The following is a 24,004-nucleotide window of genomic DNA, read 5'->3' on the forward strand; positions in this document are numbered from 1 at the left end:
GCTTTGCAGACTGGGAAGGACTAGAGGGCAGGGTTGAAAATATCCCTGAGAGCCACACATCAATCAATGCAGTGCTGCTTCATATTGTTCTCTACAAACAGCGCTTTGTTAAGGAAAACTTAAACAATGCAGCCAGAGCACAGTGCTGTTTGAAGAAAACAGTCTGATATGGGGAACCGTTGTAAAGCGGACATGCTACATTTTCTTTGATAACATCTCAGATCACAGCATTTTCTGCTTGGGGAAGGGCCAAGGAACTCTTAGAGGTAACTGCACGTTCCTTACCCAGTATACACATGCCTTTATTGCTGGGTTCAGTTCTGTTTCTGCAGTATGGTCAAAGACCGATTTTTTTTTATAGCCTCACCACGTTGGCTCACATTTCAATGGTGATTCAGAAACTTCAGGTACTTTGCAAAATGTTACTGCACATCACAATGTTAATTTTTTTGTTGGACAATATTAGTGAAATGTTGCATTTCAATTGGAAAGTCATGTGGAAAACTCTTATGCAGTTTACATTGAAAAAGGATCGGCAACGCAGTGTTTGCAACACAAATCCTTACAAGGAGATAATGTGCTAGGGCATTACATTACTATGCTATTGTGGGAAAAAGATGTTCATTTCCCCAGAAAATCAGTTAAATGCATAAGTATAGTCAGCACTAGGCTGGCAACGTATTACAGGTCTGGAGCTGAACACAGCCAATCGGAGCATAGCTGCCATTAAGCGGCCATCTTCAGCAAAGGACTGGCAGTGTATTCCTAACCCAGAGCTGACTATGTGTTTAAATCTTTTTATGTCCAGTATTACTTACCCTTGCTTAACCTGCGCACAGTTTACAAGGAAAGAATAACACAGGTGAGGTTAACTAGTAAGTGGTTTATAGCATTTAGTCTCTAATAGCTCTTAAGCAACCAATAGGCGACCACATAAAAGGCCCTATTTCTAAACACACCAGTTTATATTTACAAAAAGATCAACAAGCCACTCACCGATGGATAAAGTTTTTTCTCTCCAAATATTCCATGGCAGAAGAAATCTGCGTAGCCATGTAAAGCAGCACCACTGCCGTCACCTCCTCCCGGTTACATTCTCGCAAATAGTCCAGCAAATTCCCATAATTCATATATTCAGTTACAATGTAAAATGGGGGCTCCAGGGTGCAGACGCCTGGCAGACAAAGGAATAAACATCCCTAATTACATACACAGAAAGGCTTCTGCACAGGGCCCGTACGCACCATTATGTAACCTAGCTATACCTACCAAGCAGCTGCACTAGGTTAGGGTGTTTGATCTCTTTCATTACAGCCGCCTCCTTCAAAAACTCCTCCACCTCCATAGTGTCCTCCTGCACAGTGACATAAACCACTATTAGATCAGTCATCCGCTCTTTTGTAAAAAAAAAAAAACGCTACCAAATCGTATAAGTTCTGTTTATTATAAAGTTCTTAAAGGGATACGAACCCCAAAGTTTTTTTTCTTTCAAGATTCATACAGAGCATGCAATTTTAAACAATGTTCTAATTTACTTCTATTACCAATTTTTTCTGTTCTCTTGGTATCTTTTGTTGAAAAGCATGGAGATAAGTTCCGGAGGGTGCACGTTATGGCAGCAGCTTTGCGAGAATGTTATCCATTTGCAATAGCACTAGAGGGCAGCACTATTTCCTGCCACATAGTGCACCAGATGCCTACCTAGATATCTCTTTAACAAAGAATATCAAAGGAAATAAGCAGATTTGATAATAGAAGTAAAAACGTTTAGAAGAAAGGATGACAAGAGCTTAAAGGGACATTAAACACTAAATACATGCTAGATAGAATGATGCATTCAAAGAAAAGATTAGTCCATGACTAACATGTAGATGTATTTTTTAAAGTTTCATTAGTTGTTTAAAAAGTGACAAAATAAGTGTAAAGTTTTAGTGTCTATAAAACACTGGGAGCTGCCATGTTGTAACTTGTGTTACCTTCTCTGCTGTGGCCAATTAGGGTCAGTTATAAATAGGTCACTAGAGTGTGCAGCCAATGGTTGTGCTGGATTTAACAGAGTTCTGCACTTCCATTTCTAACTGAAACTGAAAAGCTCACAATTTCAGAATGGAATTACAGGCAAAGAGGACAAAATAAATAATGAAAGTATATTGCAGAGCTGTTTTATTATATACAATTTATCATTTTATAGTACCATCTCAAAGTGTTTAATGTCCCTTTAAAGATCTAAAAATTCCTGCTGACCTCAGTTAAACCCCTCTGATTAGAACCAGTGGAACAAAGCTAAAAAAGAAAGAGGCAGCGCTAAAAAGCACAGAACAAAAAGGGGATATTTATATATTTAGGATGTTTAATCAATGATAGACTAGGAGGCAAAAATATAAAAATGAATCATAGGCTGGAGAAATCTTATGTTGATAAACTGATACAATTTAATATGTACAAGAACGACACAAAATGATATAAAATGTGGTGGGACGTCTACCTGAGTGAATAAAAGAACTATAAAATAACAGTATCTGGTCTAACCCACTTACAGGAGTAAAGTGGTAGGAAAAAAAGGGTAAATCTATCTGTACATTAACCCATTACAAACTGAATCTATGATAAAAAGCCAAAGTCTTTCCAATAAAGTAGGCGTATATACTGTATCTCAAGCTCTAATAAAGGATCGATCACTAATAACAGATGATGTCTGTATTTTAGCGGACAATGCCACTGGTATAGCAATACCTTAACTTTGGATAGTAGATCACAGGGATGCAGTTAGTTGTTTGAATCATGTCTGCGGCTCTGTCCGCATCCAGGAGGATTGTAAGGTTACAACCACTGTGTGGGCAATCACAATCAATTGTCTGACGTCACGTGGGGTTAAATGTTGATGGTGTCTCCGGCATTTCTGTAGCGCTACAGTTGGATATAAAGATGAAAAAACCTCTGTATCAGGAGGTATGATGGGATCTCCTTGTACTTCAATTCATCCAAGATGTTCGTGTAGATCGCCTCCCTCCGTTATTTGTAAAAACTCCACAGGGTGGGCAGTAAAGTGATCCAGTGGGATCTTGAGTAGAAAAGCAGTGACAGGAAGTGTCCTAGTCGGTCTCTGTGTTTCGCCCCAAGCTGGGCTTTATCAAGACATATGTGTCACTGAACTTCCATTTAAATAGGCCTCCCATGTTTCTGATTGGTGGTTCAATTGTCATTGTTAAGGTGGTATTAAAACATAACAGACGTGTCAGAATGTCAAACTTTTCAATATAAGGTGGAAATTATAAAATGCATTATACAAAAGTCCAGATTTATATATAATTATATGCACAATCTTTATATTGCTCTTTTTTCGTTGGTTGGAAACAGCATGTACACAAAAGGACTTAAACATACATTGCTAAAAATATAAAGTGCTTGGTTAAATCACATTTATATAGTAAAAAACATAAGATCAACATGACTATTTATCAAAAAGTCCAAGAAAAATGTATCATCTTCGACGAGAGGGTTAAAATGCCATTTAAAAACAAAAAACAAACCACACTTAAAAAAAGAGAAATATATATATATATATATATATATATATATATATAAAAAGCTAATTTTTTTTAGAACTGTTCATTATTCCCTCTACCTTGAATAAGGCCCCAGTTTCAGCTGAATAAAAACAGACCCAAAGCATGATGCTACCACCACCACGTTTCACTGTGGATATGGTGTTCTTTTGGCGATATGCAGTGTTTTTGCGCCAAACATATCTTTTGGAATTATGGCCAAAAAGTTCAACCTTGGTTTCATCAGACCATAACACCTTTTCTTACATGCTTTTGAGAGACTTCAGATGTGTTTTTGCTAAATTTATCTGGGCTTGGATGTTTTTCTTCGTAAGAAAAGGCTTCCGTCTTGCCGTCTACCCCAAACATATGAAGAATACGGGAGATAGTTGTACTACACAGCCAGTACTTGCCAAATATTCCTACAGCCCCTTTAATGTTGCTGTAGGCCTCTTGGTAGCCTCCCAGACCAGTTTTCTTCTCGTCTTTTCATCAATTTTGGAGGGACATCCAGTTCTTGGTACTGTCACTGTTGTGCCATATTTTCTTCACTTGATGATGACTGTCTTCACTGTGTTGCATGGTATATCTAATGCCTTGGAAATTCTTTTGTACCGTTCTCCTGACTGATACCTTTTAACAATGAGATCCCTCTGATGCTTTAGAAGCTCTCTGCGGACCATGGCTTTTTCTGTAGGATGCGACTAAGTAAATTTCAGGAAAAAACAACTAGAGCAGCTGAACTTTATTTTGGGTTAATCAGAGGCACTTTAAATGATGACAGGTGTGTACTGACTCCTATTTAACATGATTTTGAATGTGATTGCTTAATTCTGAACACAGCTACATCCCCAGTTATAAGAGGGTGTGCACACTTATGCAACCACATTTTAGATTTTTTTGTTTACTTCCCTCCACCTTAAATATTTCAGTTTGTTTTGCAATTGAGTTGTACAGTTTATAGTTGACATTAAAGGTGCAAAAAGTTCTGAAATGATTTATCTTTGTCTAATTTTTTTTACATCACAGAAACTTGACATTTTAACAGGGGTGTGTAGGTGTCCATTTTTAGGAGGTGCTGTTCCATATTACCCCCCTCTCCAATTAGGTTTTAATTTCATCACACCCCAGTATTTAAAATGCTTTACATTATTGTCATGAACCTCTCTAAAATGGGTATAAAGATGAGTGTCCATATTCCCTCTATCTATACAGGAGAGGTGTTCCCTAATCCTCTCTTGCAGTGTCCTTGTCGTTTCTCCGATGTAAAATAGTTTGCAAGAACACTCAATGAAATAAATTACATATCTATCTTGGCATCTGATTGTGTCTTTAATGCTGAGATTAAATTTATTAGTAGTAGATTGAATGTCTTTCATTTTGTTACTGTGTTTACAAGCCCTACATCCAAAACATGGGAAAAATCCTTTTACCCACCAAGTTCGTTTGTTTCATATTTTTTGACTTCTTTCATTTCACTTGGAGCTAGCATGCTTTTTATGTTCCTAGCTCTTCTATAAATTATATTTAGATGGTCTGGAATCTTTTCTCCTATCACATGATCAGTTTGGATAAGGTGCCAATGTTTTTGTTTTTTTTAATTAAAACATTATCCATATTAAAATCAGCGATAAATGGAACTTCAATTTTGGTACCATCTCCATATTTAGATTTTTATTTTTGTCTTTATATGTCCGAAGACTTTTCCTGTCTATTTTTTCTACTTCCAATTTTGCTTTTGACATAATTTCTGGATTGTAACCTCTCTCTGAACTTTTTTTTTTAAGGATTTCTATTTGTTTCTGATAGTCCGTAGTTTTTGAACAATTCCTTTTTATACGTATGTACTGTTCCTTAGGGATATTATCCTTCCATCGTCCCAAATGGCAACTTCTATAATGGATAAAGTTGTCCGCATCTACCACTAGGAACAGTGACCTCCACCCATTTTAAAGAGGTAGATCAGGTATAAATTCCGAGTTCGATCTCTCTTTATTTATTATGATAATTAAAGAGGCATTTTAACCCTCTCGTTGAAGAAATCGTATAGTTTGATACATTTTTCTTGGACCTTTTGATAATTACTCATATTTACCTTATGTTTTTTACTATATAAATGTGATTTAACTAAGCACTTTATATTTTTAGCAATGTATGTTTAAGTCCTTTTTGTGTACATTCTATTTCAAACCAAGGAAAAATAAGGAATATAAAGATTGTGCATATAATTATATATAAATCCGGACTTTTGTATAATGCATTTTCCAATTTCCACTTTGTATTGAAAAGTTTGACATTCTGACATGTCCGTTATGTTGTGTTTATTTATTTATTTTTATAATAAATCTTTTTATTGAGGTTTTGCATAGCGATAAACAGACAGAAATAAATACCATATTTCGCATAGAATATAATACAACAGTAAGTAAATGGCAAAATATACATAATTTCAGGTAAATAATATAGTATGAGCCTCTGAAACTTCAGTTTTATATTTTATAGTCAATAAATAAAAACACCTCTACAATGCTCAACAGGCCACTCATGGACACATGGGAGCAAGATGGCTTGTTTGAGGTACTCTAATGCAACACACGGTCTCTTTTGGACCTTGAAATAAACATAACAAGATAAGCTATTGAGGTTAATGAGTCTTGGAATAACAATGACTGTGAAATAGAAAAATATATGTTAATCAGTGAGGACCAACCCAACATAGGGAACAAATGCTGTTTTCAGAGTCTAAAGGAGTGAAATTTTAAGTATCTATATAAATTTAGTACATTAACACATAAAAGGGGAACGTCTACAAACATTTAGGAAATAGACCTAATCATATGCACTTCCCAGATTTGGACATCTGTCATTAAAAATAACAACATCATGCACATAACCAGAACCTGGAAATACTGGCATAAATAATCATGGGTTTAATCTCGCTAACTTTAAGGAAGGGTGTATATCTTACAGCGGAAGCAATTATGGTTATACTTCTCTGAAAAATTGCAAGAGTCCGAGTCTAAACAAAGTGATAACTCCCAATGCTGGAAGCCATAAGTATACCAGTTTATTCAATCTCTTAGCCGACACCAGTTCTTTTGGGAGGGCTGACTTGCATGTCTCGGGGACCTTCCAAGCAAAGTGCAGATCTAACGGCCAAGCTAAATGCGATCCCTAGTAGCGCCTGGCCCCAGCAAGTAAAGCAGAGCAGTGAAACTCTCACCATTGAAGTAGGTAATGCAGGGAGGCAGACTGCAGCGACAGGAGGGGCAGCATTTCTGATAGACATCTTCTCCGCTCCGCAGGGGGTGATGTCCCGTTCGGCTGTTGATCCCCGTGATTCCCACATGCATTCAGGGCTGCGTCTCCCATGTAAGCTCCTTCACCCTTGCATATGGATCTGTCCTCACGGAATAGAGGGCCAGTCGTGCCCTCAGGGTCATTGCTCAGCATGCGAGTACTGACAAAAGAGACCGGTGGGTTAGGTTCCAGGTGATCTTCTGCCGTTGTTTACCCAAGACATATAGGTAGATGCACTCCTAACATAGATGAGATGGCATCTCCCTCTACTTCCGCTCTGAAAGTATTACACTGTATCACCATAGTCTTAGCTAGACATGAGAAGCTTTCAAACTTAGCCACCATCTCTAGCTCAAACACCACTAAGCATTTTTGCATAGTTGAGAGGATTTCCTCTTGGGTTACAGCCATAGTAGGTTGAGACTGCGCACTTAAGGCACAGCTAGTTGTGGTGGCAGGCTGAGGCTTCTATTGTATGGGAAGGCCTCACAATGATAAGTCCGGTACTGAGGGCATGTAAGCCCGGTCGCTATCCAAAACCCTATATCTGGAATGCAGACCTCTTCAGGCAAGCCTCTCGACTATTTTAGCAAAGGTATTGCTAAAAATGTAAAGTTAAGTTGAGAAACAATAGAGAGAACTTGAAGAGCTGAAGCTCAGTGCGACCTGCAAGATGGCCGCCGCCCGGATGCCCCCGTTATGTTGTTTTAACACCACCTTAACAATGACAATTGAACCACCAATCAGAAACATGGGAGGCCTATTTAAAAAGAAGTTCAGTGACAGACTAGAATAAGTCTTGATAAAGCCCAGCTTGCGACGAAACACGTAGACAGAGACCGACTAGGACACTTCCTGTCACTGCTTATCTACACGAGATCCCACTGGATCACTTTACTGCCCTCCCTGTGGAGTTTTTACAAAAAACGGAGGGAAGCGATCTACACTAACATCTTGTATGAATTGAAGTACAAGGAGATCATCATACCTCTGATAGAGTTTTTTTTTTCCATCTTTATATCTTCAACTGTAGCGCTAAAGAAATACTGGAGACACCATCAACCTTTAACCCCACGTGACGTCAGACAAGTCACGTGATTGCCCACACAGTGGTTGGAAGCTAACAATCCTCCTGGACGTGGTTAGAGCCATTGAGAGGATTTCAACAACTAACTGCATCCCTGTGATCCACTATCCGAAGTTAAGGTATTGCTATACCAGTGGCATTGTCCGCTAAAATACAGACATCATCTGTTAATAGTGATCGATACTTTATTAGAGATTGAGATACAGTATATACGCCTACTTTATTGGAAAGACTTTGGCTTTTTATCATGGATTCCATTTTGTAATGGGTTAATGTACAGATAGATTTACCCTTTTTTTCTACCACTTTACTCCTGTAAGTAGGTTAGACCAGATACTGTTATTTTATAGTTCTTTAATTCATTCAGGTAGACGTCCCGCCACATTTTATATCATTTTGTGTCGTTCTTGTACATATTAAATTGTATCAGTTTATCAACATAAGATTTCTCCAGCCTCTGATTCATTTTTATATTTTTGTCTCAATCTATCATTGATTAAACATTATCCTAAATATATAAATATCCCCTTTTTTCCGTGCTTTTTAGCGCTGCCTCTTTCTTTTTTAGCTTAATAGAAACTTTTTAAAACTTGTATGCTCTGTCTGAAACACAAAAGAACATTTTTGGGTTTAATTTCCCTTTAAGCCAAGAATAATAAAAATGCTCAACTCCTTTATTATCTAAGAAAAAATTTGTAAAAAAAAAAAAAAAAAAAAAATTATGCTTACCTGATAATTTCATTACCATTGTGGGGAGGAGAGTCCACTGCTTCAGTCATCACTTGTGGGAAATAAGAACCTGGCCACCACACCAGGAGGAGGCAAAGATACCCCAGCCAAAGGCTTAAATACTCCCACTTCCCTCATTCCCCAGTCATTCTGCCAAGGAACAAGGAACAGTAGGAGAAATGTCAGGGTATAAATGGTGCCAGAAGAACAAAAATAAATTTAGGTACGCCCACCGAAGAACGGGCAGGTGCAGTGGACTCTGCTCCCCACGATAGAAATTAAATGATCAGGTAAGCATAATTTATGTTTTCCATCTAAAGGGGAGGAGAGTCCACTGCTTCATTCATCACTTGTGGGAACAAATACCCAAGCTCTAGAGGACACTGAATGAAGAAAACAGGAGGGTAAAGGAGGCTAACCCTATACTGAGAGCACCACAGCCTGCAGAACCTTTCTCCCAGAAGCAAAAATGTCAAATTTGTAAAATTTTGCAAACGTATGTAAGGATGACCAAGTGGCCGCCTTACAAATCTGCTCCATAGAAGCCTCATTCTAAAAGGCCCAAGAAGACGCCACAGCTCTAGTCGAGTGAGCTGTAATCCTCTTAGGATGCTTGTGTCCCGCTGTCTCATAAGCCAGACGGATCATACGCCTCAACCAAAAAGAGAAATTGCAGAGGCCCTCTGCGTTTTCCAGAGTACACAACAAATAAAGACGAAGTCTGTCTGAACTCCTTCGGGGCTTGAAGATAAAACTTCAAGGCTCGAACCACATCCAGATTTTGAAGTAACCTCTCCTTCGAAGTGGAAGGGTTAGGACACAAGGAAGGAACCACTATTTCCTGGTTAAATGTTACGACTCAACACTACTTTAGGAAGAAATCATAAACCGGTTCGCAGAACGGCTTTGTCAGCATGAAAAACTAAGTAAGGAGGCTCAAATTGCAAGGCCACCAACTCAGACTCTGCGTACCGATGCAATAGCCAATAACCGGACCTTCCATGAGAGAATCTCAATGACCAGGGCATGCATAGCCTCAGAGTCCTCTGCAAAACCTTAAGCACCAAGTTTAAGCTCCAGGGAAGAGCCAGATTCCTGTAGACCAGTCTAATCCTAACCAGAGCCTGAACGAAGGACTGAATGTCAGGAAGCTCCGCCAGCTTCTTATGCAACAGTACTGATAAAGCCGAGATCTTTCCCCTTAGGGAACTGGCGGCAAGACCCTTATCCAGTCCATCCTGGAGAAAGGCCAAAATCCTGGATACTTTGACCTTGTGCCATGGGTATCCTCGATCCTCACACCAGGACAAGTAGGTCCTCCACACCTTGAGGTAGATGTGTCTAGTGACCGGCTTCCTGGCCTGGACGAGAGTGTCGATCACTCTCTCCAAAAGACCTCTTTTGGCTAAGACTAGGTGTTCAATCACCATGCAGTCAGCCTCAGAGAATCGAGATTTTGATGTAGAAAAGGACCTTGAACTAGCAGATCCTTGCGACAAGGTAACTTCCACGGTGGATATGACGACATCGCCACTAGATCCGCAAACCACGTCCTCCGCGGCCACAACGGAGCAATTAGAATAGCCGAAGTTTGCTCCTGCTTGATGTGGGCCACTACTCGGGGTAGAAGAGGCAACGGTGGAAATATGTAGATTAGGCTGAAATCCCAGGGTACCGCCAAGGCGTCTATCAGTTCCGCCCAGGGATCCCTGGATCGCGACCCGTATCTGGGTAGCTTGCAATAGAATCGTGAAAAAGAATTTATTACTTGTCCTGATCAATGGAGGAATCTTGCTCACCTTTAATAAACTTATCCCACTGGTTTATAGAAATAGACATACAATATATAAGGTGGCACAACGTACTTGCAGATTCCTATTGAGCACAGTTTAGAATATGTATATACGTTTCTTATTTATTATTACTAATATTTCTTTATAATATAATATTTATATTACAGGTGGAAATGAAGTTACAAATACGTGTGTATATTGATTTTTCCTTATTTTCCCCTTGTTTCAATGTTTAATTTATACGTAAAAAGTAATGTTATAAATACATATGTATATTGCTTTTCACTTTTCTCCTTATTCCATGTGTTCACTTTGTCATATCACTTCATATAGGGTAATTGGATTACCTGCTTCGATACTTTTACTCTAACCTCTTAAAGATACACTCATATTGCTACACGGCTAGGTTATTGTAATCCACATAAAGACTATTTTATTTATAATAGACAATCTTATGACAATCTTTAAAAAACATATACTCTCTTCTAAAAAATACTTAAGAGACACCGGTGTCTGTATAGGTGATGTGTCCTTTGAGACTTTATTCTTAAAACCTTCTCAAATGGTAACTTTACTTGCTACACGTTATCCAAAAAAATATATATTGCATTGAGACACAGTGTAACACAATCTTTTATAATACAATATTTGACAGTGTCCCGTTAGAAATATTTAACCACTTTGGCTTGTTCTATTAGGCAATGTCTCGTTAGGAATGATTATGCAATTTTGTTTAGATATTATATACCATCTCCTTCAATATAATTAGATTGCCTTAGGACAAAGAATAAAATGTCAAAAAATATATAATACGATATCCTTTTTTAAAGGTATCTCTATGGTGTGGCTTCCCAGGTTTTCATTCTAAGAAACGGTATTTGCTTATCTTACGATATTTTTTATTGGCAGTGGGTGGTAGTTCATTTAAAACCATATGTTAATATTGGCTGTTTAAAACGCTGTGTGTTTATTTACATACATTTTTTTTTTCTTTCCTTTGTTCTCCTTCCTGTAAACAGTGCACTGTTTCGATAAGATGCTTTCCCCCAGGTGGATAGTTCCGATGGAGCCCTGTGTCATCCAGTCTCCATTTTACCGGACAATGGGATTAGAGATTCAAACCCTCCTATGGGTAATGCTGGTCTGCATCCACCTTCTCTCCTTGTGAAAAGAAACTCACTGACTTCATGTCAACAGCCGCTATACTTCTCCTAATTTCTGTGGCTGGCAAGGTAACTGGAGCTCGTTAGAATCGTTCCGTTCTTCCAGATTTACCAGGTTTTTTGCCATTTAGTTTCTGGGTGATGACAGCGTTTAGCTGATGGTACCATCAGCTACACGCTGCCATCACCCAGAAACTAAACAGCAAAAAAAAAAAAACAGTAAATCCGGAAGAACGGAACGATTCTAACGAGCTCTGGTTACCTTGCCAGCCACAGAAACTAGGAGAAGTATAGCAGCTGTTGACAAGAAGTCTGAGTTTCTTTTCACAATAGAATAATAAGGCACTACCCTGCCGTCGTAAACCCTATCTAGTTTAGGGATCAAAGGTTCCTCCGGGAGTTTTGATTCCGGAACCTCAAGCGTAGCAAGCACTTTCTTCAGCAGGAAACGCAAATGCTCCATCTTAAATTTGAAATCTGGTTCCACCTTGGACGGAGGCCTAGAAGTAGCCGATTCCAACCCAGAAGCGACATACTCGGATAAGTCGGAATTGTCCTCAGCGGATAATCTGTCTGAGATATCCAGCGGAGTCGAAGACCCCCTTAATGGATAGCAGTGCCGCACCTTCCGCTTGCGCTTAGTAGGACGAGGCATTGCATTTATGGCCGCAGAAACCGCTGTCGGCAACTGATTGGCAAAGTCTGGAGGCCAAAGGGCCCCTCCCGCAGGAAAGTTAGTAGTGCCCTGGGAAACTGCTTGTGTAATCGGAGATGCTTGTAGGGAACGCACCTTGAGGGACCAAGAACCCTCAGAGGTGGACGGCTCAGTCGTACTAAATACTTTATATCCCAGTGGTCGGGGCACTCACCACCTCCTATGACCCGGAATACAAGAAACAGCTTTCCGTCTCCTCCGAACACAGGTCGAGAAAGAGGAAGTTACTGAGGCCACACCCAGTCACATGGAGTGCCATGCAGGACTGCCCCTGCACTGAGCGAGAGATGCGCCAAAAAAGCCCGCCTCAATCTCTCTAACTGTTCCACACTGACAGAGCCTCATCTCACACAAGTGCAGCACCCCTGTTCCATAACCCCCTTTCAAGGCTATTACCCTAGATTCGATACAGATACAGATAAAAGGAGTCACACTGTAACCCTGTCTTCTTGCGTTATCACACACATATATATATATATATAATGAAACGATCTTACCAGAATCAACGCCGTGGAACAGGAACACGGCCCTTCAAGTGTGACAGGTTAGTAGCGTGGCTCCTGACATGGACTTGAGAGAATAAAAGCTGGCAGCAAAACTCGTCAACGCTAATTGTTTAAGGAGCTGTTAATATGAGTCTGGATGGTTTCACAGAAGAACTGCCCCTGCATCTTCGGACTCAAACTTTCACCCATGCTCTCACTGAGAGGCTTTCAGGACTACTTAAAACTCCAGTCCCATTGCGAAGAGTACTACCCTAAATAAGAGACTACTCCGAATCTTACAACACTTCTCTGCCAACCTCCTGTGATGAAAGGCAAAGAATGACTGGGGGATGAGGGAAGTGGGGGAGGTATTTAAGCCTTTGGCTGGGGTATCTTTGTCTCCTCCTGGTGGCCAGGTTTTGTATTCCCACAAGTGATGAATGAAGCAGTGGACTCTCCTCCCCTTTAGATGGAAATTGTGTACAACATATTCTTCTCTTTTAAAAAAAGGTATCATGCCCAGTCAGCAAGTGATTGTAAAAGCAATGTCAATTGCCTGTCAGCTTCACTAAATATTAAAGGTTAAATAATAGAAATGCTCTTTTTGTATTATATGCATTGTATTTTAATTAAAGGAGTGAGAAAACAATAGTACCAAACCAATGGAAGAGATAGAACAAAGTAAGGAGTTATAAATTAGGCAAACATTGGCAGTTCAGTACATTTTTAAGTTGGGGAACATGGATACACTTTGTAGGTTAAAGGGACGGTAAAGTCATAATTAAACATTCATGATTTAGACAGAAAATACAATTGTAAACAACTTTCCAATTTACTTCTATTTTATTTGCTTCCTTCTCTTGTTATCCTTTGCTGAAAGGTTTATCTAGGAAAGCTTAGGAGCAGCAAAGAACCTAGGTCCTAGCTGCTGATTGGTGGCTGCATATATATACCGATTGTCATTGGCTCACCCATGCTCATTCAATAAATGATACCAAGAGAATGAAGCAAACTTGATAATAGAAGTAAATTAAATTTATGCTTATCTGATAAATTTGTTTCTTTCTTGACACGGTGAGTCCACGGATCATCATAATTACTATTGGGAATATCACTCCTGGCCTGCAGGAGGAGGCAAAGAGCACCACAGCAAAGCTGTTAAATACCACTCCCCTTACCCACAATCCTCAGTCATTCAACCAAAGGGAAAGGAGAATGGAAAGTAATAAAAGGTGCAGAGGTGCCTGAGGTTTATGAAAAAATAAACTGTCTGAAAATACAGGGTGGGCCGTGGACTCACCGTGAGCAGCAGTCTCATACGCCAAGTGAATAACACTCCTCAACCAGCAAGAAAGAGAAGTAGCCATAGCTTTCTGACCTTTACGTTTCCCAGAAAAAACAACAAATAAAGAAGAACACTGGTGAAAATCCTTAGTCGCCTGCAAATAATATTTCAATGTGTGAACTACATCCAGATTGTGCAACAAACATACTTTATGAGAAAAAGGATTAGGGCACAAAGAAGGAACCACAATTTCCTGATTAATATTCTTATTAGAAACAACCTTGGGAAGAAAACCTAATGCAGTACGAATTACTACCTTGTCAGAATGAAAAATAAGAAAAGGAGACTCACATTGTAACGCAGAGAGCTCCGAAACTCTTTGAGCCAAAGAAATGGCAACCAAAAACAAAACCTTCCAGGTTAACAACTTAATGTCCAAAGAATACATAGGCTCAAACAGAGCCTGTTGATGAACTCTCAGAACTAAATTAAGACTCCAAGGAGGAGTCGCAAACTTAAAGATAGGCCGAATTCTAACCAGGGCCTGACAAAAAGACTGAACATCTGGCACATCCGCCAGGCGTTTATGTAACAAAATAGATAAAGCAGAAATTTGACCCTTTAGGGTACTAACAGACAAACCTTTCTCCAGACCCTTCATCGCCAAGGAACTACGAGTTCCTCCCTGATGATTGATGTAAGCCACGGACGTTATATTGTTCCGACAGGAATCTGATAAACTGTGTTGAAGCCAACTGAGGCCAGGCCAGAAGAGCATTGAAAATTGCTCTAAGACATTTATAGAAAGAACCGATTCCTCCCGAGTCCACAGACCCTGAGCTTTTAACTAACCCCAGACAGTTCCCCAACCCAGCAGACTGGCATTCGTGGTCACAATCACCCAGGAAGGCCTGCGAAAATAGGTTCCCTGGGAGAGAAGATCCTGAGACAACCACCACGGAAGAGATCCTCTTGCAGCCTGATCTAGAACAATCTTTGGAGACAGATCCGTATAATCTCCGTTCCACTGTCTCAGCATGCATAACTGCAGAGGTCTGAGATGGAACCAAGCAAATGGAATGATGTCCATGACTGAAACCATTAGACCAATAACCTCCATACACTGGGCCACTGACGGCCGAGGGGATGAATGGACATGAATTGAACATTTTTGAGACTTCCTTGCTTCTGTCAAAAAGATCTTCATTTCCAGAGAATCTATAATGGTTCCCAAAAATACCACTCTTGTAGCCGGAATCAAGGAACTTTTTCCTAAATTCACCTACCAACCGTGGGAGCGCAGAAAAGACAACTCCTCCTCCGTGTGGGAGTTTGCTAGCTGAAAAGATAGTGCCTGAACTAGAATGTCGTCCAAATAAGGAGCTAACGCAACCCCCTGCAATCTAAGAACTGCCAGCAACGCACCCAGAACCTTTGAAAACACCCTGGGAGCTGTTGCAATACCAAAAGGAAGAGCCACAAACTGAAAATGCTTGTCTAAGAAAGCAAATCTCAGAAACTTGTGATGATCCTTGTGGATGGGAATATGCAGATATGCATCATTTAGATCTACTGTAGTCATGAATTGACCCTCTTGAACCAGAGGAAGAATTGACCGAATAGTCTCCATCTTGAAAGAAGGAACTCTGAGAAACTTGTTTACACACTTGAGATCCAGGATGGGTCTGAAAGTTCCCTCCTTTTTTGGAACAATGAACAGATTGTAATAGAAACCTAGTCCCTGCTCCTGAACTGGAACAGAAACTATCACTCCCATGTCGGAAAAATCCTGAACACAACTTAAGAATGCCTCTCTTTTTATCTGGTTTACAGATAGCCATGACAGATGAAACCTGCCCCTGGGAGGAAAATATTTGAACTCCAGCTTGTATCCCTGGGACACAATATCTACCACCCAGGGATCTGGAACATCCCTGACCCAGGCTTGAGCAAACAAAGACAGCCTGCCCCCCACGAGATACATACCCAGATTGGGGGCAGAACCTTAATTTCTGAAACCCTATCTGGAACAGAAAAAACTTCCGCCACAGAAGGAAAATCAAAAAACTTGTTAAGCTTACTAGCCTTCTTGGGAGTAACTATGACCGTAGAATCAGAGTCATCTAAAGTAGCTAAAACCTCTCTGAGTAACAAGCGCAGGTGCTCCAGCTTAAATCTGAAAGAAACTACCTCAGAATCCGCCAATGGAGACACACTATCAGAGTCTGAAATCTCACCTTCAGACGCTACAGAAATATTTTCTTCCTCAATCCTTTGAGAAGAAACATTAGACAGAGTTGCAACAGACTCAGAACTCCTTTTACGCTTACCCTGCAACACAGGAAAAGCAGAGGATATATGAGTAGCCATATTCTGCAAAGAAAAACCAACTTGAGAAGAGACGCTGGGCACTGCATGTGAAGAGGATTGAGATTGGGATGGTTGGGGAGAAAGCTGCGTTATAGCTTGAAAAGGAGGCTCCAGAACAACAGTCTCCCTGGAAATTGAAGGCTCAGGATCAAAAAGCCTATCCCTATACTGTAAAGTCCTCTCTATACATGAGGAACAGAAAGGGATAGGAGGCTCTACATTAGCATCTAGGCATAAATTGCAGGTCACAGCTTGCAAGTCCTCTTGATCCAGTTTACACACAAAATGTGTTGCTGAAAAAAACTCACACAAAAAATAAAGCAATACTGTCTCTTTAAATAACATTATAGATATTAATGAAAACCAAATAGTTATATCACTTTAAGAAAAAAAAAACATGAACCCCTGCAGAGCACCTCTACAAAGCCTTGCTGAGGCGCCTACCTGATCTCTTCCCACCAGAACAGACACAGCAATCCGGAATAAAGAGAAGAAAAAACGGAATCCGGTTTCAAAAGTCAGCAGACTGCAACAAAAGCATCTAACCCCCACAGTTCACTGAACAGACCGAGAGGCGAGCAAAAAACTTGCGCCGAATACAACGCCGCTCATTGTGGCCGGCATTAAGACTCAAATGAAAAACACAGCCGGGAGAATAAACAAAACACGCTACCAAACTGCGCACAAACAGCGCAAATAAAAGAAAACCAGCAACGTAAAAAACAAGCCCTAATATATGTAAAATAGATAGCCTATAAACCTGATTTACATATTATTTGACTCCATATATTCAGCAAACCAAACATACTAACCTAAATATTAAAAATGAAAGTATGTCCCTAACAGAGCCATCCTCAACACAGTGTCCCACATGGAAAAAAAAACTGCCAGAAAAAAAATACCTGCACACAAGCAGGATTAACCCCATAAGTGCTAAAGTTTTTCCTGTGCACACAGCAGAAAAAAGAAAAATAGCACTAACCTCCAGACCTCCAGACTGCCAGGCAGCTCACCAGGCTTGAAAGGATTCCTTCCTATCATGGACCCGTAGGCAAAGGAAAAAAAGACTAAATAAACCAACATATTATTTAACCAAAAAAGGGCAGCATCACATCCTGGGAGGCGCAGAGGGGATTATACCCCCCCCCCCCCCCCAAGTTCCCAAAAGCTTAAAAGCCACCACAGCTCTACTGAAGAGACTGACGTGGAATACAGCTAAACACCCAAGGGAAAACAAAAACAAACTTGCTCTGTTTAAAAAATAAAACACTCTTGATTGAAGAATCAGACACCTAACTTTACCATCTCCACGCACTACAAGCAAAGAGAATGACTGGGGATTGTGGGTAAGGGGAGTGGTATTTAACATCTTTGGCTGTAGTGCTCTTTGCATCCTCCTGCAGGCCAGGAGTGATATTCCTAATAGTAATTATGATGATCCGTGGACTCACCGTGTCATTAGAAAGAAAATATATTTAAAATTGTATGTTCTACCTAAATCATGAAAAAATTTTTTTGGCTTTCATGTCCATTTAATCTGAGTAGCTCCCCAGCCAATGAGGATTAGCAGGAAGTAGCTTCCCAGCCATTGAGCATTAGCAGGAAGTAGCTCCCCAGCCAATGAGCATTACCAGGAAGTACCTCTGAGCAATGAGTAATCTACCTTGAGTGTTTTGACGGCCACCGTGAGGCTGTATTTCTTCCAGACTCCAACATACACCTCTCCGTATTGTCCCCCTCCCAGCTTGTGCTTCATAGTGATGTCTGTGCGCTCCATTTCCCATTTGTCATGTATGGGGGACACCCCGTAAACTGTAGGCTTGTTGCACTTGGGTGCCGGGTAGTGTAAAATTGTAACGAGTCCATCTGCCACAGTAGAGTGATGGTGAACAAGCTCGGCCAACGTGTTAAAACGGCTTTCTGCTGTTACATAGACCTACAGAAGAGGAAAGAGTCTGTTAATCACATTTTGGGTTATAGTAACACAAAGGGATTTAAAAAAAAAAAATAGTAAAAAGACAGCTCTAAAGCAGCAAAGCACTACTGGGAGCTAGCTGATCACATTTGATGAGTCAATGACAAGAGGCAGCCACTGTTCAGCAGCTAGCTCCCAGTAGTGCATTGCTACTCTTCAGCTTACTTTAATAATAGGTTAACTAATTTTCAGAGGCAAAAACAGTTATATGTAAGCAACAGAGCAATGAGAAAAAAAGACTACACAATGGATACACATTTATTGGGTTAAACTTAATACCCAAATGTTGAAGAACTTAAAAGTGATGCAGAATATCTGCAAACTGATAAGAAAATATCACCTGAACATCTCTAGGTAAAAAAGGAAGATATTCTAATTCACAATTTCCTCAGTAGCCACATCCCATTGTAAAGAGACTAAGCAGCCAATCAGAATGCTAGTCCTAAAACCTACAAGGGAGTGTGCATCTGCATTGTACAGGCACAGTCATGTTATTTCCCTCCTCCGTTTAAGGAGGTTTTCTTTGAAATTTCACAAGTTTTAGTGAAATGCAAAGAAATCACAGGGATAAAAAAGTATCAACAAAATTAGTGATGAAGCTGATTGGCTGTGTTTTTTTTTTTTTTTTCTTACCATGCAGATGACAGTAAAAAGAAAAGAAAAAGTATTTCTGGATCAGAGAAACTCTGGTGAGCTTAAAAGGGACAGTCTAGGCCAAAATAAATTTTCATGATTCAGATAGAGAATGTAATTTTAAACAATTTTCCAATTTACTTTTATCCCCAATTTTACTTTGTTCTCTTGGTATTCTTAGTTGAAAGCTTAACCTAGGAGGTTCATATGCTAATTTCTTAGACCTTGAAGGCCACCTCTTTTTAGAATGCATTTTAACAGTTTTTCACCACTAGAGGGTGCTAGTTCATGTATTTCATATAGATAACACTGTGCTCATGCACGTGAAGTTATCTGGGAGCAGGCACTGATTGGCTAAACTGCAAGTCTGTCAAAAGAACTGAAATAAAGGGGCAGTTTTCAGAGGCTTAGATACAAGATAATCACAGAGGTTAAAAGTATATTAATATAACAGTGTTGGTTATGCAAAACTGGGGAATGGGTAATAAAGGGATTATCTATCTTTTAAAACAATAAAAAATCTGGTGTAGACTGTCCCTTTAAGAAAAATTTAGGTAAAATATCTTTTTTACACAGATTATCATGTGTTATTTTCTTGTCAGCTTTTTACAGTATTTAAAGTGATTTAGCATATGGGTATTTTGTCCCTTTAGGCAAAAAAAAAAGGCAGCATGTTCAACACTACTTTTTTATTGTTTGCTTGTATATACTTTATATATTATACACACACAAAAAAAACAGAATTTATGCTTACCTGATAAATTACTTTCTCTTACGGTGTATCCAGTCCACGGATTCATCCTTACTTGTGGGATATTCTCAATCCCTACAGGAAGTGGCAAAGAGAGCACACAGCAAAGCTGTCCATATAGCTCCCCTCAGGCTCCGCCCCCCCAGTCATTCGACCGACGGTTAGGAGAAAAAGGAGAACCATAGGGTGCAGTGGTGACTATCAGGTAAGCATAAATTCTGTTTTCTCTTACTTGGTGTATCCAGTCCACGGATTCATCCTTACTTGTGGGATACCGATACCAAAGCTTTAGGACACGGATGAAGGGAGGGAACAAGACAGGTAACCTAAACGGAAGGCACCACTGCTTGCAAAACCTCTCTCCCAAAAATAGCCTCCGAAGAAGCATAAGTATTGAATTTGTAAAATTTGGCGAATGTATGCAGTGAAGACCAAGTCGCTGCCTTACAAATCTGTTCAACAGAAGCCTCATTCTTGAAAGCCCATGTGGAAGCCACAGCTCTGGTGCAATGAGCTGTAATTCGTTCGGGAGGCTGCTGTCCAGCAGTCTCATAAGCCAATCGGATGATGCTTTTCAGCCAAAAGGAAAGAGAGGTAGCAGTCGCTTTCTGACCTCTCCTCTTACCAGAATAGACGACACACAAGGATGATGTTTGTCTGAAATCTTTAGTTGCTTTTAAATAGAATTTTAAAGCATGAACCACGTCAAGATTGTGTAAAAGTCGTTCCTTCCTAGAAACTGGATTAGGACACAGAGAAGGAACAATGATTTCCTGGTTAATATTCTTATTAGAAACCACTTTTGGAAGAAAACCAGGTTTGGTACGCAAAACAACCTTATCTGCATGGAACACCAGATAGGGTGAATCACACTGCAAAGCAGACAATTCAGAAACTCTTCGAGCAGAAGAAATGGCTACTAAAAACAAAACTTTCCAAGATAATAACAATATCTATGGAATGCAAAGGTTCAAACAGAACCCCTTGAAGAACTGAAAGAACTAAATTTAGACTCCAAGGAGGAGCCACAGGCTTGTAAACAGGCTTGATTCTAACTAGGGCCTGTGCAAACACCTGAACGTCTGGTACAGCTGCCAGGCGCTTTTATGTAACAGGATAGACAGAGCAGATATCTGTCCCTTTAAGGAACTAGCTGACAGACCTTTCTCCAATCCTTCTTGGAGAAAAGCTAATATCCTTGGAATCCTAACCTTACTCCACGAGTAACCCTTGGATTCACACCAACCAAGATATTTCTGCCATATCTTATGGTAAATTTTCCTTGTGACAGGCTTTCTGGCCTGTATCAAAGTGTCTATAACCGATTCAGAGAAACCACGCTTAGCTAGAATTAAGCGTTCAATCTCCAAGCAGTCAGTTGCAGAGAAACTAGATTTGGATGCTTGAAAGGACCTTGAATTAGAAGATCCTGCCTCGATGGCAGTTTTCATGGCGGAACCGATGACATGTCCACTAGGTCTGCATACCAAGTCCTGCGTGGCCACGCAGGCGCTATCAGAATTACCGAAGCCTTCTCCTGTTTGATTCTGGCTATTAGCCGAGGGAGAAGAGGAAACGGTGGCAAGACATAAGCTAGACTGAATGACCAAGGCGCTGTTAAAGCATCTATCAATGCCGCCTTGGGATCCCTGGATCTGGATCCGTAAAGGGGAAGTTTGGTGTTCTGACGGGACACCATCAGATCCAATTCTGGAATGCCCCATAGCTGGGTCAGCTGAACAAAAAGCTCCGGGTGGAGTTCCCACTCCCCCGGATGAAAAGTCTGACGACTTAGAAAATCCGCCTCCCAGTTGTCTACCCCTGGAATGTGAATTGCAGATAGATGGCAGGAGTGATCCTCCGCCCATTTGATGATCTTGGATACTTCCTTCATCGCTAGGGAACTCTTTGTTCCTCCCTGATGATTGATGTACGCTACAGTCGTGATGTTGTCCGACTGAAATCTGATGAATTTGGCCTCCGCTAGTTGAGGCCACGCCTGGAGCGTGTTGAATATCGCTCTCAGCTCCAAAATGTTTATCGGGAGAAGAGATTCTTCCCGAGACCATAGACCCTGAGCCTTCAGGGAGTTCCAGACCGCACCCCAGCTTAACAGACTGGCATCGGTCGTGACAATGATCCACTCCGGTCTGCGGAAACTCATCCCCTGAGACAGGTGATCTTGAGACAACCACCAGAGAAGAGAGTCTCTGGTTTTCTGGCCCATTTGTATTTGAGGAGATAAATCTGCGTAATCCCCATTCCACTGCTTGAGCATGCACAGTTGCAGTGGTCTGAGATGAATTCGGGCAAAAGGGACTACGTCCATTGCCGCAACCATTAAACCAAATTACCTCCATGCACTGAGCCACAGAAGGCCGAGGAATGGAATGAAGAGCTTGGCAAGTATTCAACAGTTTTGACTTCCTGACCTCTGTCAAAGATTTTCATTTCTACCGAGTCTATTAGTGTTCCCAGGAAGGGAACCCTTGTAAGCGGGGACAGAGAACTTTTTTCTACGTTCACCTTCCACCCGCGAGACCTTAGAAAGGCCAGAACAATGTCCGTATGAGCCTTGGCTCTGTGGAAAGACGACGCCTGTATTAATATGTCGTCTAGGTAAGGTGCTACTGCAATGCCCCGCGGTCTTAGCACCGCCAGAAGGGACCCTAGCACCTTTGTGAAAATTCTGGGAGCGGTGGCCAACCCGAAAGGAAGGGCCACGAACTGGTAATGTTTGTCCAGAAAGGCGAACCTTAGGAACTGATGGTGATCTTTGTGGATAGGAATATGTAGGTACGCATCCTTTAGATCCACGGTAGTCATATATTGACCTTCCTGGATCATCGGCAAGATTGTCCGAATGGTTTCCATCTTGAAAGACGGAACTCTGAGGAATTTGTTTAGAATCTTTAGATCCAGGATTGGCCTGAAAGTTCCCTCCTTTTTGGGAACTACGAACAGGTTTGAGTAAAAGCCCAGTCCTTGTTCTGCAATTGGAACTGGGTGTATTACTCCCATTTTTAGGAGATCTTCTACACAGCGTAAGAACGCCTGTTTCTTTGTTTGGTCTGAAGACAAACAAGAAATGTGGAACCTTCCCCTTGGAGGAGAATCCTTGAATTGTAGAAGGTACCCCTGAGCAACTATTTCTAATGCCCAGGGATCCGGAACGTCTCTTGCCCAAGCCTGAGCAAAGAGAGAAAGTCTGCCCCCTACTAGATCCGGTCCCGGATCGGGGGCTACCCCTTCATGCTGTCTTGGTAGCAGGAGCAGGCTTCTTGGCCTGTTTACCCTTATTCCAGCCCTGCAAGGGTTTCCAGGTTGCTTTGGGCTGGGAAGCGTTATCTTGCTTTGCGACAGCAGAGGTTGCAGCAGGTCCACTCCTGAAGTTGCGAAAGGAGCGAAAATTAGCCTTGTTTTTAGCCTTAAACGACCTATCTTGTGGAAGGGCATGGCCCTTGCCCCCAGTGATATCTGAAATAATTTCTTTCAGCTCTGGGCCGAAAAGGGTTTTCCCCTTGAAGGGAATATTTAACAGTTTTGTTTTGGACGACACATCCGCCGACCACGACTTGAGCCAAAGCGCCATGATGGCAAAACCTGAGTTTTTCGCCGCTAGTTTAGCTAACTGGAGAGCGGCATCAGTGATATAAGAATTAGCCAGCTTTAGAGCATGAATTCTATCCATGACCTCATCGTATGAAGTCTCCCTCTGGAGCGACTCCTCCAGGGCCTCGAACCAAAAAGCCGCTGCAGTAGTTACAGGAATAATGCAGGCAATTGGTTGAAGCAGAAAACCTTGCTGAACAAAAATTTTCTTCAGCAATCCTTCCAATTTTTTATCCATAGGATCTTTGAAAGCACAACTGTCCTCTATTGGTATAGTTGTACGCTTAGCAAGTGTTGAAACAGCCCCTTCTACCTTAGGGACCGTCTGCCACTCGTCCCGCCTGGGGTCGTTTATGGGGAACATTTTCTTAAAGATGGGGAGGGGGAACACCTGGTCTCTCCCACTCCCTAGTCACAATATCCGCCACCCTCTTTGGGATCGGAAATGCCTCAGTGTATACAGGGACCTCTAAAAACCTGTCCATCGTACACAATTTTTCTGGGACCACCATGGGGTCACAATCATCCAGCGTAGCTAAAACCTCCTTAAGCAGGACGCGG

General features: G+C 41.0%; 1 protein-coding gene across 2 annotated transcripts in view; it reads right to left on the bottom strand.

Moving 5' to 3' along the window:
- ABL2 (ABL proto-oncogene 2, non-receptor tyrosine kinase) overlaps positions 1–24,004 on the bottom strand; it is a 162,900-nt gene that overhangs the window by 15,877 nt on the left and 123,019 nt on the right. For both annotated transcript variants that reach the window (XM_053693962.1, XM_053693964.1), the window contains exons 4-6: positions 18,136–18,408; positions 1,270–1,354; positions 997–1,174 (exon numbers count right to left, since the gene is read on the bottom strand). In XM_053693962.1, coding sequence (XP_053549937.1) covers positions 997–1,174; positions 1,270–1,354; positions 18,136–18,408 — 536 coding nt within the window. The remainder of the gene's footprint in view (positions 1–996; positions 1,175–1,269; positions 1,355–18,135; positions 18,409–24,004) is intronic.

Source organism: Bombina bombina, chromosome 10, assembly GCF_027579735.1.
Source record: "Bombina bombina isolate aBomBom1 chromosome 10, aBomBom1.pri, whole genome shotgun sequence".
NCBI lineage: Eukaryota > Metazoa > Chordata > Amphibia > Anura > Bombinatoridae > Bombina > Bombina bombina.